Source organism: Phycodurus eques, chromosome 19, assembly GCF_024500275.1.
Source record: "Phycodurus eques isolate BA_2022a chromosome 19, UOR_Pequ_1.1, whole genome shotgun sequence".
Taxonomy (NCBI): Eukaryota; Metazoa; Chordata; class Actinopteri; order Syngnathiformes; family Syngnathidae; genus Phycodurus; species Phycodurus eques.
Window position 1 is genome coordinate 8515852 of NC_084543.1, and position 14597 is coordinate 8530448.

General features: G+C 44.5%; 1 protein-coding gene across 1 annotated transcript; it reads left to right on the plus strand.

The window, feature by feature from the left end:
- Positions 1–389: 389 nt before the first annotated feature.
- On the plus strand, positions 390–14441 carry trim8b (tripartite motif containing 8b). Its single transcript, XM_061706161.1, has 5 exons — positions 390–2821; positions 8965–9060; positions 11005–11270; positions 11349–11464; positions 12509–14441. Exons 1-5 carry the CDS (start codon positions 2216–2218, stop codon positions 13159–13161), a joined length of 1737 nt encoding a protein of 578 aa, XP_061562145.1. The 5' UTR covers positions 390–2215; the 3' UTR covers positions 13162–14441.
- The last annotated feature ends 156 nt before the right edge of the window (positions 14442–14597 follow it).

Consider the following 14597-nt stretch of genomic DNA (forward strand, 5'->3'; position numbering starts at 1 on the left):
GTGTGTCATCAACCTCCATTGTTTACTCGAGTCTATCAATAGCACGCTGCTGAGCCGCACTGTCCTCAGTATTGCTTGACAATGCTTTATTTTGAAACGCTGTCTACACGCGACTCAAAATACTTCCAACAGAGTCACATAATGTACCAAGGGGAACATATTATGTATTTGTTCCACAATTTGAAACAGTTCCCAGGTGTCTAATGACATGTTGTGTGGCATGCAAAATAAGGATACAAAAAAATATACACGTACTTTTGCAGCATATTTCTTGCCATGGTTCAAGAGGCGGATGTCTCTTGCAGTGAGGCAAACCCCGTGCTTGTTTTTTATTTATTTTATTTTTTTTACAGTCATACAGTAACTTGAAACTTGAATGAATTGCACGAATGTGACTTACTCCCTGCCACCTCTGCTTGATAGTTAGGTTCAATGGAAAATAAATACACGAGTAGGTGAGTTATTTTACTTTGTGATTTGATTCTACCTTTGTTTAATTTTGAAAAGCAGGACGTGGCCGGTTCTGCCGCTGGCCTGCGTTGACGCTAACCGAAGGAAGCGTCCGGCTCGTCCGCATTCCTCCTCTGTCGACAGCCTGGCTGGAGCAGAGTGAGACACAGGGAAAAAAAGGAGGCCATTAAAGAAGAAGAGGAAGACGTCAAGTAATCGTTTTTGTCTCCAGCAGCACTTAAGCTAACTGGATGTTTATAAATCAAGAGGAGACGACTCTTACATCGGACCGGGTGACCAAATATGCCCCGTGACTAAATAACAAGCACGTCAGGAGGACTGTGGACTTTGGACCTGAAGAGAAGAGCGACGTCAAACATCAACAACGGCCGTTTTTTTGGTTCTGTGTCGTTGTTAATGTCGAGTAAAAAGACGAGAAGCTTCGGCGAAACGACCTCCAACCTTTTCCACCGTGGATATCCTGCGTGTGTGTGTGTTTTTTTTAATAACAAGATGGCTGATGACAGCAGCTAGCCCGTATAACAAGGACAGCAGAGCGACGTCCCCTTTTAATGTCCTCTTATTTTTATAGTAAGCTTGGAATAGTTACAAATATATATTCAAGAAAATAATGTGTTTGTTGTATTCAAGCAACGGCGGCGTTTGTGACGAAAGTGCGGTTTAAAATGTGTACCTGTGCTGCGAAAATGGTGAGGTGAGTCGCTTTGCTTCCCCCCCACGATTTTCGTCGAGATAAGTCGATTAATTATGTTGTTGGTCGACGGCGGGGGCGAGAGCATACAAATAAGCAAGACGCCGAAGTAAAACTAAAAACAGAATATTATTCTATGTGGGTTGGGGGAGCTTATTCGATCGATGGGTGTTAAAGCGAGCAACATTCCTACGGATCCTTAAAGCTAAATAAAAGCTCTTTTGTTCAGCAGCTTTGATTGGAGCCCTTAAAAAAAAGCTACAACTATGCAGTAAAACCGCATCCAAAGCGACGGCCCGGCTATGATTTTATGATTTCTCCATCTAATAAGATTAGCAGACCCTTTTGTTATCGAGTGGAAAGTGCCAGAGAGAGCCGCGGCCTTGTATGTGTGTGAGTGTGTGGATTATTATTCATCTCATGGAAATGGCGTGTTCCCGTCAAAACGAAACGGAGGCGTTATTAATCCGAGCCTTTTGTGGGTCTGCGGTGCGTTCATGGCTCCTGTGCGCTTAACAGAATCGGGCCGAGCCGAGCCGAACCTCTTGTGCTTCTCTGTTTGGGCTTTTGGGGACAAAACGGTGACTGTTATAGGTTTAGAGTCAGGTTTAAATAAAAAGTAGTAGTGTGTTAATCAGGGTGTGGGCGCAGGTTAGGCAGCTGTCAGTGCACGTGCAGGAGGTCCTGTGCACATTTGCATATTGGGCTGCCCCTGGTTTAGTTATCTGTGCCTTGTTTGGACTCCAAGGTTTTACCTGCAGGTTGCTGCTTCCTGTAGGCCACACACATACACACACGCCCTGTGTGTGCGTGTGTGTGTCACAGTTTACAGTAATCTTGTAACGTCAGCCTCACTCTGTGTTTGTTTGTGTGTGTGTGTGTGTTCTCCTCTGGTCAGTTTTCCGGAACTCACCACAGCAATAACTTAACAAGTCAGGGTGTCAGCGCAGAGATAAACGCACACTTTCAGGACCGTGTCAGGTTATTTTTTTTCTGGGAAGGGTAGGGTCGGATTTCCTGAGAACACACGGTGAAGCCCAGAGGCGTCGTCGTATGCCTGCCTGTGGCGTCATGGCTTCCGACATGGCCGAGACGTGGAAGAACTGCTTCGAGGAGGAGCTCATCTGCCCCATCTGCCTGCACGTCTTCTCCGAGCCCATCCAGCTGCCCTGCAAGCACAATTTCTGCCGGGCGTGCATCAGCGAGGCCTGGGCCAAGGACTCCACGCTGGCCCGCTGCCCTGAGTGCAACCATGCGTACAGCCAGAAGCCCAGCCTGGAGAAGAACCACAAGCTGTCCAACATTGTAGAGAAGTACAACGCCCTCAGCGTGGAGAAGGTGTCGCTGCCGCCACCCCAGTGCATCCTGTGCCGGCGCGGTCCCCCGTTGCCCGCCGTCAAGGTGTGCCTGCGCTGTAACGCACCGTGCTGCCAGTCGCATGTGCAAACGCACCTGCAGCAGCCGTGCTCGGCACTCGGGCACCTGCTGGTGGAGGCCGAGGCGGTCAAAGCGTGGACGTGTCCGCAACACGACGAGTACCGCCTATACCACTGCGAAGCCGAGAAGACGGCGGTGTGCCAATACTGTTGCTTCGCTCGCTGCCACCCCAGCCACGGGCACGCCGTCGCTGACGTGGAGCTGCGCCGTAATGACATCAGAGTAAGAGACACCCACTCACAACAGACCCTTCTTTCTAAACTGCTCTTGGCTGGCTTGCTGTCTCATGGGCCTGGCAGTGGTTCTCAAAAATTTTGGTTCATGTCTAATAGAAAAGTATTGCTTTGCCACCCCCTTGTTGCAGCTTGGTGCCAAGGATCTATGTTGAACTGAGTCGAGGAGATTCCTTTAGACAGGCCTTTACCTTGTTCAGTATAAAAGTAGGCTATTTGCCTGCAGAGAGGGCAGGGATAGGTCACCACACTTACATGCACACTAATCAAACTTGTATACTGCAAGATTTAAAAAACGGCATGTTGTATCTATATTGGGTTTTACCAGTCTTTGCAGAAAACACATAAAAAACATGCAGACGGGAAATAAAAATATTTTAAAAAAAAAATACAGTAGTGCTTTGCCATTATCTTGTGGCATCTGTGGCAGTAGCCTTTTTATTATAACTGGCAATATCGCAGCACGCAACGATGCCATCTACATCAACAACATGAAAATCACAAAACGTTAAAAAAAAAACCATGTCATTCTTACCAGTGATACTGATTATTAAATCTATTAATGTGTGCAGATCACTGCAGACGTGTTTTTCTAGTCAAACCCGCTCTTGTTGGCCCTGTGAGGTGAATTTGAAGTCCGATTGGTTAAAGAAACAGCAGCCAATTGCAACGCTATGAAATGAAGAGATTAGACTGTTGTGAATACGTTCATTAATACAATTTCATGGTATTCACTGAAAATTTATGTCAGGGAAGTATGTTATACATCTCGACTGAGAAACAAGGTTTGTATGTCGGGGAGGAGCTAAATCAAGCTTGGATTGTGAGCGGCAGAAGTTATGAGAGAAGTACACGTGCACACACGCCAAATCAAATCATCCGTAAATCATTTATTTTTAAGGGTAATGCTGGGGAATTAATTTACAACGATATTAAAGTGTGAGATCCCAAAACACTCATTATTTCAAACTCAACATACAGTATTATACATTAAAAATAAATTGCTTACAGATTATTTGATTTCGAAAACATTGAGCTACAGTGTGAAGTTGAGCTACCACCATAGTTGGACTTTTCATGTTAATTGACGTCTTGCTTGTTCCGATTTACATGCACCGGGGGGATTACCTTTGACAAGTACCATTGGTGAATTCTTTAACTTCTCCGTCCAGAATCAAAATGGCAGCGTCTTGCCATTTGTAACAACCAGGAAGCAGCCAGCTAAGTTGACAAACAGAAACAAAGAAACACTTTAGTTCTGCCGTGGTGATTGGTGCGATCATTTTTCGACAGCTGTCCTTGTCCTTCCATGCACTGATGGTAATTGCCTCTGCCAAGCACTGTTCGTTAGTAAGGTGGATTACGCCTAAACTACACGACCAACTGAACAATGGGTCAAAGAAAAACCTGTTAAAATTTGGTGCAAGTTTGCTAGCTAGCTAACAGGTGGATAAAGAACCACCAAATCAACACTTTTGTAAGATTTCAGCCTTGGCAATTATGTAGTCAAACCATATCTGCCTCCACAACATGCTTAAGGACAAAGACCCTCCGCTAGACCTGTCATGATAATTAGTATTTTGACTTATCGTTAGATAAATAAAATGGACACGATACTGGACTCGATAAATTGTCATTGTTGTGGTGAGCCAGCGCGCGGATCACACATTAAGCGAAAACAGAGTTGGACGGCTGTGTCATTAGCCGCTAGTGGGCTCATGGAACACCGGCGGACCAGTACACTTTTGACGGTGTGGCTGCGTCCAATACTGCGCAACTTTGCTCCATGAGAAACAGGTAGATTCACACAACAGAGACACTTAAGGGAAAGTTTACTTTTTATTATGCTCGCGAGCCTGCAAGCTAACAAGCTAGCCCGCGAGGTAACAAGCTAGTCCACAATCTAACGAGATAACAATTTAAGGCGCTAAACAGCTCGCTCCACCACGGCGACATCCTTTAAAACATCAGTCCTTTGCTCCGAGTTGTTGTGCGTTAGTCCCCAATCATCACACACGGGAAGGTTAACTGTTTATTATGTTCGCTAGCCTGCGAGCGAAGGAGCTCAATAGCTGGCTCCACCACGGCGAATTAGTTTAAATGGTCAGCGCCTCTCTCCGAGTTGTTGTGTGTCAGTCACCAATTAACACAAACACGGAAAAGTCAACTGTTTATTAAGCATAACTGCAGTGGTACACTTTATTTAGCAAGTAGTTGACTGCAGCGAACATCAACATATATTTGATTGACAGGTGAAGGTCTCGTCTTCAGTGGACCACCCACAGTCTTGCAGCTCTAGGACGGGCCTTATTGTTCATGATTTCAGAGGCTTTAAAAAACATTTATCATGATAGTCTTTGGGAAAATATACCGTCTTAATAAAAATTTTATCGTGACAGGCCTACCCTCCGCACATAGCAAACAGTTTTGAATAGTAGGTGCTGTCCTAAAAATGTTCATAATTGCCTATAACTAAATTGCTTACAGATGATTAGATTTAGAAAAAAAAGTCAGGTGACAAAAACTGTATGTTGCTGCTTTGCAAGCTGTAAAAGTACCAATTGCTACTTTCCTCTCAGGCATTTTATTACGTTTTTGACTCAGTGATGCATACTGTACACTAATTTTTTAAATACATATATCACAAAATCTTTTGTTGGGCACTTAGTGGACCTTACAATGAACAGTCAGCCGTTACCTACTTTTCTGTGCATCATCTTTAGAATTTTATCACCCTGCTATCTCCGGCATCAACCCCACGAGGAGCCTCCAGCACCTGCCAATCGGACCTCTACTGAAATCTTCCAACCTGCTGCTGGGTGCTGTACTGATAATTAATGGAGATCCAATATGTTAACCCCTAATGGTGGACATTTTGATAAAATTTCCTGAATCGTTGGCAGAATTCTCAATTTGCAAACTGGCAAGGGGTCACTGTATTTTAAATTATAGTAGCTTCAGATATCTCGTAGTAGAAGAGCGTTTTTTGTAGCAATGTGTTGTGCGCCATCGCATTACCCAATTAGTCATCTATTGACTCACGTTTGCCATGGAAGCAGTTGTTGGACAGGTTGAGGAGCGCAATCAAGTTTGTCTGTGATCAATAAGTGGTTTTGCGCACTGCATTGCAAAAACACACACACATACGAAAGCTATCACTGTACATTTTGTATAGTAGCCAAACAACAACAAGCACATTTAAATCCAGGCCTTGAAATGGTCGCATTTCAGTTTCTCAAAGGCTAGAATATAAATCCAGCTCCCTGCAGTCGTCGTCCTCATCTGTCGGAATGCCACACAATGCAGTGATGGGTGGGGGGCTGCGGGTAGCGCGGACAATGAGGGTCGCTCATTGTGGAGGAGGAGGGGTGGGCTTATCTCCCCGGTACAGGTGCATCCTCGCCCGGGGACCGCCAGTGAGGGATTACAGTGATTCGTCACTCGATTGTGTGGATATTTCTTTTTCTTAAATTTTTAAATGACATCTCGCTTTTCTGTCGTTTTGAACCCCCCCTTTACACGCACACACACACATACACATTCCTCGAAGGGTTGTATGTGTGTGTCAGGGGGGAGTCAGATTAGTCATAGGGGGGAAACGTGAGGCGTCCACGACTGACTCATGACACCAGCTTTTTGTGTCAACACTGTCAAGCTGCCTCGTACTTCCTGTTGCTGTGACTCAGCAGGAGGGGTGTCGTGGGTGATTGGGAGGGAGGGGGGGCGGGAGGGGGTTACGGTCGGGAACGTGGTTGCCCATTTGAACTCTAAAGCTATGCCCCAACCCCCAAAAAAATTATTTTCCATCTTTTCCCTACATTATTAATGGTCTGGATGGTCGTAATTATAACCCGCTGAATTATTTAAGCAGCACGGTGGTGACTGGTTAGCACATCGGCCTCACAGTTCTGAGGACAAGTGTTCAAATCCCGGCTCCGCCTGTGTGGAGTTTGCATGTTCTCCCCGTGCCTGCGTAGGTTTTCTCCGGGTGCTCCGGTTTCCTCCCACATCCCAAATAAAATATGCGCGGTAGGATGATTGAAGACTCTAAATTGCCCATAGGTGTGAATGTGAGTATGAATGGTTGTTTGTTTCTATGTTTCCTGTGATTGGCAGGCAACCAGTTCAGAGTGTACCCAGCCACTCGCCCGAAGATGGCTGGGATAGGCTCCAGCACGTCCGCGACCCTACTGAGGATAAGCATTACAGAAAATGGATGGATGGATGAATTATTTATTAAGAGTATTTACACCGCATTAGCGTTCTGCATTCATATATGTAGTTATGTGAGTGTATTTAACATATATTTACATATTCACCAAATCTGCCATGAATCGATTTGCCAGCCGGGTAAGATGAATAACCGTTGATTCAAACCGTATCAGCCATCTTTAATATGATTTCAACTCCTTGCTCCGCCATCCCCCTCCCCTCCACTTCCATTAGCCCCACGTCAAATTCACCTCACTGCACCTCCAGGCGTGGCCAGACCTTGCCCGGGGCCCCTTGCTCCTGATGGAGAAGACACTTTGCTGAAATGACAGCTAAAGAGGGGCCCTCCCAACCCCCCCTTGACCCCCACCACCCGATCCCACCATCCACTGCCCTATGTATCCATAGCTGCAACCTTACTCTGCTAAGCTGCTTCTCCTTCGACCCTGCTGTTTTTTTCTGCTCACAGCCCGACTCAATCAATCAGCACAACCAGGTCACAGTCCTGCATGTAACATGGCAACCATGTGTGCGCGTGCGTGTGCGCATTTAATATCTAGGCCAGTGGTTTCCAGCCAGGGAACTGATGATAAAATCAGCTGTTTGCTCAGAGTGAGGGGCTAATGTTTACTGGGGTGCTTTTTTAGCCACGTTGGAGTCTTACAATCTCGACCTCCACACGCTGAAATTGCTTGTTGTTAGCATGCTACGCACCGAGGTAGTGAAATAAGGACAAAGATGGGCCAAGTGAACACAGAGCCAGGTCTGCGCGATGACATTAGCATTTAGCTGGAAGCGCTAATGTGGCTGGAGGGGGGTGTTCACTCGAATCTGGATCAAGTTAATGCCGCCGCAATATCTCGTCTTGTTTCTGTTCACGCAGCACGTGTCTGTTTATATTCCACATTTAATAATGAATTTTATTCACAAATAGTGTGGGACCTTCTACAGCCAGACATATTAATTAGTGGGTCATTTATAGGGTTTCACCGATAAATCGACATTGGTCACTATGCAACCGATTCATTCACATTTATGTGGTGCGGAGATTCATAGGGCTGGGTGATATGGTCTTAAAATAATAAAAAAATACATTTCCAATTTTAGAATCTAATGACATTTTTCTCCCTTCGCATTTAGAAAAAGCAAATGACAGTATTCAAAGGTTTTGGTTAGTCCCTCCTCTTGTATTTGAGTTATCTCTCCTGAAAAAGCTTTGAAAAAATTTTTCCCAACAAGTTTTTATAAGCGTATACGTCCAGAAATAATAAAAATTCAATTTTCGAAAAAAGCATATCACTCCCCGTACTATTCATGAGTTAGATGTAATTCTAATTGGAATTAAAGACAGAAATATGTCAAAATTAGTACCCAGTGTCATTATAATTAATGTTAAACTGTGTAGCTGTGGAATAATTATTTATTTATTTATTTTTTTGCCAGTTATTAATGATCGTCTCCACCTTGCACAATAGAAAAACAGAACAACTAGTAATCACATAACCCAAAAAATCTACAACACACTCGGTCACGTTCATGATTAGCACTACTGCTCCTCTCGCCAGTTGTTCACGATAACCGCCACCTTGCACAACAGAAATAAACAACAACAACTCGAAATGAAAAGCATTCCATCATCGTAGCCTCGCATTATCACGATCATTATAAAAACACAGCACATGTTGTAGCTGGCCACTAAAGCAGGGAGAGCTTTTCTTGCCTGCTTATGTTGGTTCATTTATCAACTCAAACCCCCAACACACAGTTATGCAAACACAAAATAGCTGCTGGTTGCCATGACAGCACGCCCCACCCCTCCTGCGGGGATTGTGCGTGTTGGATGGGGACATGGTGGGAGGGGGAATATTGCAGCCTTTAAAGACCTTCTTTCTTCTTTTTTCGTCGTCTGTCACCTTGCAGCAAAGCCTACTGAGACAGCAGGAGCGCGTGGAGGAGCGCGTGCAAGAGATCGAGGAGCAGCTATGCAAGCTCGACTCAGACAAGTGTGTGGTAGAGGTATGTTTGCACATGCATACATTGCATCCGGAAAGTATTCACAGCACTTCACTTTTCAACATTTTATATTACATAAAATGACATTTTGAAAAAAAAACATAAAAAATGTATTAAAAACTATGAAGTCACATGTACATATAAGTATTCACGGCCTTTGCCTTAAAGCTGAAAATTGACCTCAGGTGTATCCTGTTTCCAAAGCTCATCCTTCAGATGTTTCCGCAGTTCATTTGGAGTCCACCTTTGGTTAAGTCAGTTTATTGGACATGATTTGGAAACCCACACACCTGTCTATATTAGGCCTGGGGAAAAAAATGTTGACTACTCTTTTAAGTCGACTACAAAAATTAGCCAACCCCAAATTTTTGCCTCAAAACTCCGTCGGAACCATGTTTGCGCCATTGTGCATGTTTTCCACACGGACATTACTTGCATACGCACGCACGTCCACTGACCTCTCCAACATGGCCACCTCGTAGGGACGTCGGTTAGCCGGGCTGCTACTTCGCGCTTCAAACCAAAAAGGATGAAAATGAAGTGGCGTGCAATTAGCTTTTCTTTAAAAAATAAGGACATTACTTAGTGGCCCCTAAGCTTTTGAATAGGAGTCTATATAAACAGGGTGTCTGGAAAGTCACTTTGCACTTATATTTTAAAGAGTAGACGTTTCAGTATAGAATACAGGAGGTACTTGGGCTCGACGCGCCTTATAAATCCGCTTTCAGAATTCGTATTGACAGTAACGAATGACTAGGGAATCAGAACCGAATCATTACTCCTTTTACTATTCCAAAATAATAGTTCAACAAATGAAAAACCCGCCGGAGCATTTTGGCTGATGGGTTTTAGCTGCCCTGTCTCCCTACTCTATGTAGCTTGCTGGCTAGCTAGCCGGCTCTCGCCATCTTTCACGCTGTGTTGGATAAACCTTGTTAAATTCAATCTGCTGGGGTTGCTGGCTTCCTTTTAGGCGCTCGCGCCCCTGAATATCCGAGTTGCTAGCCGAAACTAGGCTATGGGAAGCCTTCTTCAGCGGAGAGCTCGTTTTTTGTTTTTTTGTTTTCTTTTAACCAAACTTCATGGCTATCTCTGTGAACCTACAATGCGTACATGCGCAGAAGCAATGCAAACCATGTCAAAATGGCGTCGCCCGTGTTTTTTTTATTAAATGCGTTTGGCAACAGTTGTAGCTTTTGTCAGAATAAACTAAGTAGTATGTTGTTCTTTGATTGGTTGTGATCCAAATGTGAAAATTAAGATTTGGAATGTGTTTGTTTTGTTTTGTTTCATTCATGAGTAAAATCATCTTACTACTGACTTGGTCAATTTGATATGTTTTGACAACTCGATACTATTGGTCAGTGGGTAGCTTGTTCTCTTTGATGATGCCATGTTAATGGATTTTTTCTTTCCCTGAAGAGTGAGTTGTAGAGAGAGATGCGAGGATTTTGCCCGATACCACTGTGTTCTATATTGAAACATGTCTGTAATAGAGACGTATAGACATGTTTCAATATAGAATATAGGAGGCACTTATGCATTGGATTTTGAAACATGTCTGTTATGAAAATAAGTGCACACTGACTTTCCAAACACCCTGTACAAGTGTGCGTTTTCATGAAAAACACGTAATTGTCAGGGTCACCACAAACGTATGGTAGTATATGTACATTTGATTCCTTCATTTAAAAAAAATAATAAAAATTGTAATATGTTTGCTAAAATTGAACAAACGCTTTACATCTTGTCATTGTGGAGTGTTGTGTGTAATGTTTTGAGGGAAAAATGTATTTGTTTCATTTTGTAATAAGCCCGTAACAACAAAATGTGGGAAAAGTGAAGCACTGCGAATACTGTACTTTCTGGATGTACTGTTAATTGCACAATTCAGCCTCCATTTTGTGACCTAAACACGTTGATCTTTCCCTCCTCCTCCGTCGCAAGGACCGTGTGCTGGAGCTGAAGGAGGATGTGCGCTTGCAGTACCAGCGTATGCACCAGCTCCTGGAGGAGGACCTGGGCCGCACACTTGAGGCATTAGAGCGGGCGCAGGCGCGCTTCTGCCAGGAGAACGCCGCTCAAGTCCTGGCACTGGGTGAGCAGCGGCACGAGGCGCACAAGTTGCTGAGCGCCATCAACACGGCGTTCGGCAAGGCGGAGGAGCTGGGCTTCATGAAGAATACCAAGCCTGTCAAAATCCTCACCGACAGGTACACGGGCAGGTCCTTCTCATCCGTGACACAGTCTTATTGCCTGGCCTTGGGGTCTAATCCTGGAATGTTTCTTAGGTCTCAGGCATGCGTGGGAAGTACTCTTCCCCCCTACAAGGTTGGAAATCTGAACGCCAAGCTTTTCCTCTCGGAGATCTCCAGGCGGGAGAAGAGCTTGAAGAAAACGCTGGAAGGTACAAAGTCAGATTATTTTGAAAGGAACGTCTTCACTGGTGTAACTCAGTACAGTACCCCCGCTATTAGTAGGGGACTCAGCCCGAGCACGAATAGCGAAATGAAAAGAGTAATTAACACTCCCCCCCTCAAGAAAAATGTTTAGAACTGACCACATTATTAGCTTAAAACATGGAAATATAACACAAACTATGATACCAAAATGCTATCATTTCAAACTCGTAATACAAAAATGTAAGCAGTATTGATATTGCGAGTCACCATACATAGTACATACGTACAAACCTTTCAGGACTGCGATAGAGCCTAATTCAAAAAGGGCTTGCTCGGTTTACAACGGAGTGCTTGTCCTACGCTGGCAACGTAACATTAGATTTTACACAAGTCGGAACCTGTGCCAACGAAGGTCATAATTACAATACATATTTGTCGGGAAATCACCTCTAGGCCATAAATATAACACAATCAAATGAAAAACTTTAATAAGGATGGTACCTACGTTTGCCTTTTGTGCAACATGACAACGTATCATTCCGCTGTGCAAACTCAAAATGCAATGTATGTCGGTATCTGCGTAAAGCGAGGACCCGATTAGTTTTAAAAAAAATAAAAATAAAAAACATACATACACATTCATTTAAATTAACCAATTTTGATGACAACAATCTTGATAATGTCAATGTTTAACAGGCCGGAATGAAAACTGGAGCTGGCCTTATGTGGCCCCGACCGAGTCCATGCTTTGCCCACCCCATATGAAGGAATAACACGCTTACATTAACTTTGGGTGAATAAAAACTATTCTTGCGCTAAATCACTCGCTCTTGCCTTGAGCTCCTTGTAGCCCCTCCCAATAGCACAATGAATGTTGAAGTGAGTGATGTGTGAGTTTAACCTGTTCAGGCACCAGATATTATTTGGTCAGATTTGAATTAGTTGCTTGAATTAAGGAACTTAATAGTTAAAAGAACGCAGACATTTCACGTAAATGCAAAAAATAAAAAAGTGTTTTCTGTGTTAACACGTGCTTTGTCTCTCCTCAGCTCCGCTCACCCCTCCCTCCACCTTCCTGCAGTCCGTCCCGGCCTTCCCGAGCGGCCAGACCTCGGGTGCGGAGAAACGGAAGCATTCCGCTGCCTTCCCGGAAGGAAACTCTGGCAAGAATGGCGCGGCCAGTTTCAAAGACGCCTCTTCTTCCTCTTCTTCTTCGAGCAAGCAACCCTACCTGGGCTCCTCCTCCTCGTCCTCCGGGGAGGGTCAGTCCAGCAATCAGCCGTGCGGCCTGCCTCACATCGTCGACGGCGCAAACCACCATTCCGGCGGCGTCTTCGGCTCCTCTCACTTCCCTCCCGGCGGCGGGGGCGGCAGCACCGGGGCCTCCTCGCACTCCTCGCAGCAGGCGGTGCTGCCGCAGTACGGCGGGCGCAAGATCCTGGTGTGCACCATGGATAACTGCTACTGTTCCGGGGTTCCGTCCGTGTCGGGCCACCGCGGCCACCCGCCGTACCCGCGGTCTGGCTCCTTCCCCTGGGTCAGTGCGCAGGACTACCCACCGCCACCCGGCCTGACCTCCGGGGGTCCGTCCATGCAGGGCCTGGCGGTGCGCGACTGGATCGACGCCTCGCAGTCGCACAGACACGCCGACTTCTACGGGCTGTACGGGCAGCCCTCTGCAAAGCACTACGTCACCAGTTAACACACACACACACACGTATACAGACTACACACTTACACACACTGCCAAACATGTAATCCCATGCTATTCGCAAGTCATTGAAGCCTCCCTAATTGCCGATATTAAAAGTGAAACTGGACATATACCACAAACTAAAGACAAACATTTTAAACACATCTTACATTATACTTAGAAATAAATGGATTACAGATTATGGGCAAAATAACAAACACTGGACTTGCACGTGGCGAAGACTCTGTAACAACCCGGGCTAAACCTAGCTCCTCCCCAACATACAAGAGCACAAAAATTGCAAATTGGTAAATTCCTTAATTGCGAACCATGAATATGCAGGGGATTACAGTACACTGCTTTAAAGCCGTTATAGCCTACACACATTTAAACTACACACACACCTAGAATACTATGTATACACATTCGGGGGCAGGGTCGATCTTTTTATTTTTACTTTATTTTCGGTCAGTGTTGTAAAATGTACGTTTAACAAAATGAAAACAACCATAAAATACATCATATAGAAATCCGAGTGGTTATTTTAAGTGACTCGGAAGGAGGGAGGGAGGCTGGAAGCAGAAGGGAAGTTGTATTTTTATTTATACAGCGAGAGATGAAAATGAACTTTTAATGGGTGGAACTAAAAACTGGAAGAAGACCTGCAAGTGGTCCCCGTTTAGTGTCTGCAGAGGTCAGTTGCCTTACGTCGTCATCACAAAATCTTTTATTTTTTTTCACCCTCCTTCCCCTCTGTCGTTGCACTTGTTACCGTTTCCCAGGCTCTTCCACCGTACACCCACAATGCACTTCGAGGATGCTTTTCCTCCCCCACAGATGCTCAACTTCACAGGAAATTTCTCTTTTTACAAGCAACTCCGGCAGAGTAGAAGAGGGTCCGACGACGCAGTTTAACGAACTTCCTTCAGGGCTACGATGTCACTTCCTCGCAATGAGCACACACTCACACATACGCGTGCGCGATAGCTCTAGGCTTCCTGTTTGCAGCTGTAAGCGTGCAAAGGAAGAGATTTTTTAAAGCACTCAGAAGAAGAGACAATGTATGCAGTTAAAAAACAAAAAAAGTGTACGATCTACATTTTTTTTCTAAAAAAACGAGAATGGACTGGTCATCCTTCTTGCGTAGAAGCCATTTACGACCCTCGACTTTAAGAAAAAGGACTAAAAACAACAACTTGAAAGTATCTTTTTTGTAAATATTTTGTGAAATGGAAAAATGACACGACGTGATTTGGAGGAGAATTCCAAATAAAGAGGAATTTAAAACATTCCTGTCTGGGTGGTTTGATTTTTCTACAAAATGATTGAAATCGCAAGCATATTCGTAAGTATTGGTAAAAGAATTACTTAATTTTCATATTGCAACTTTCTGTTTTGGAAAATGGTAATGAGAAATGTGATTATTATTTTTTTTGTGTGTGTTT

Bases quoted from the DNA above. Each gene is read 5' to 3' on its own strand.
- trim8b (XM_061706161.1), top strand. From the start codon at position 2,216: ATGCCTGCCTGTGGCGTCATGGCTTCCGACATGGCCGAGACGTGGAAG. The intron at 11,271-11,348 runs GTACACGGGCAG...AATGTTTCTTAG, and splicing joins GTCAAAATCCTCACCGACAG to GTCTCAGGCATGCGTGGGAA. The intron at 11,465-12,508 runs GTACAAAGTCAG...GTCTCTCCTCAG, and splicing joins CTTGAAGAAAACGCTGGAAG to CTCCGCTCACCCCTCCCTCC.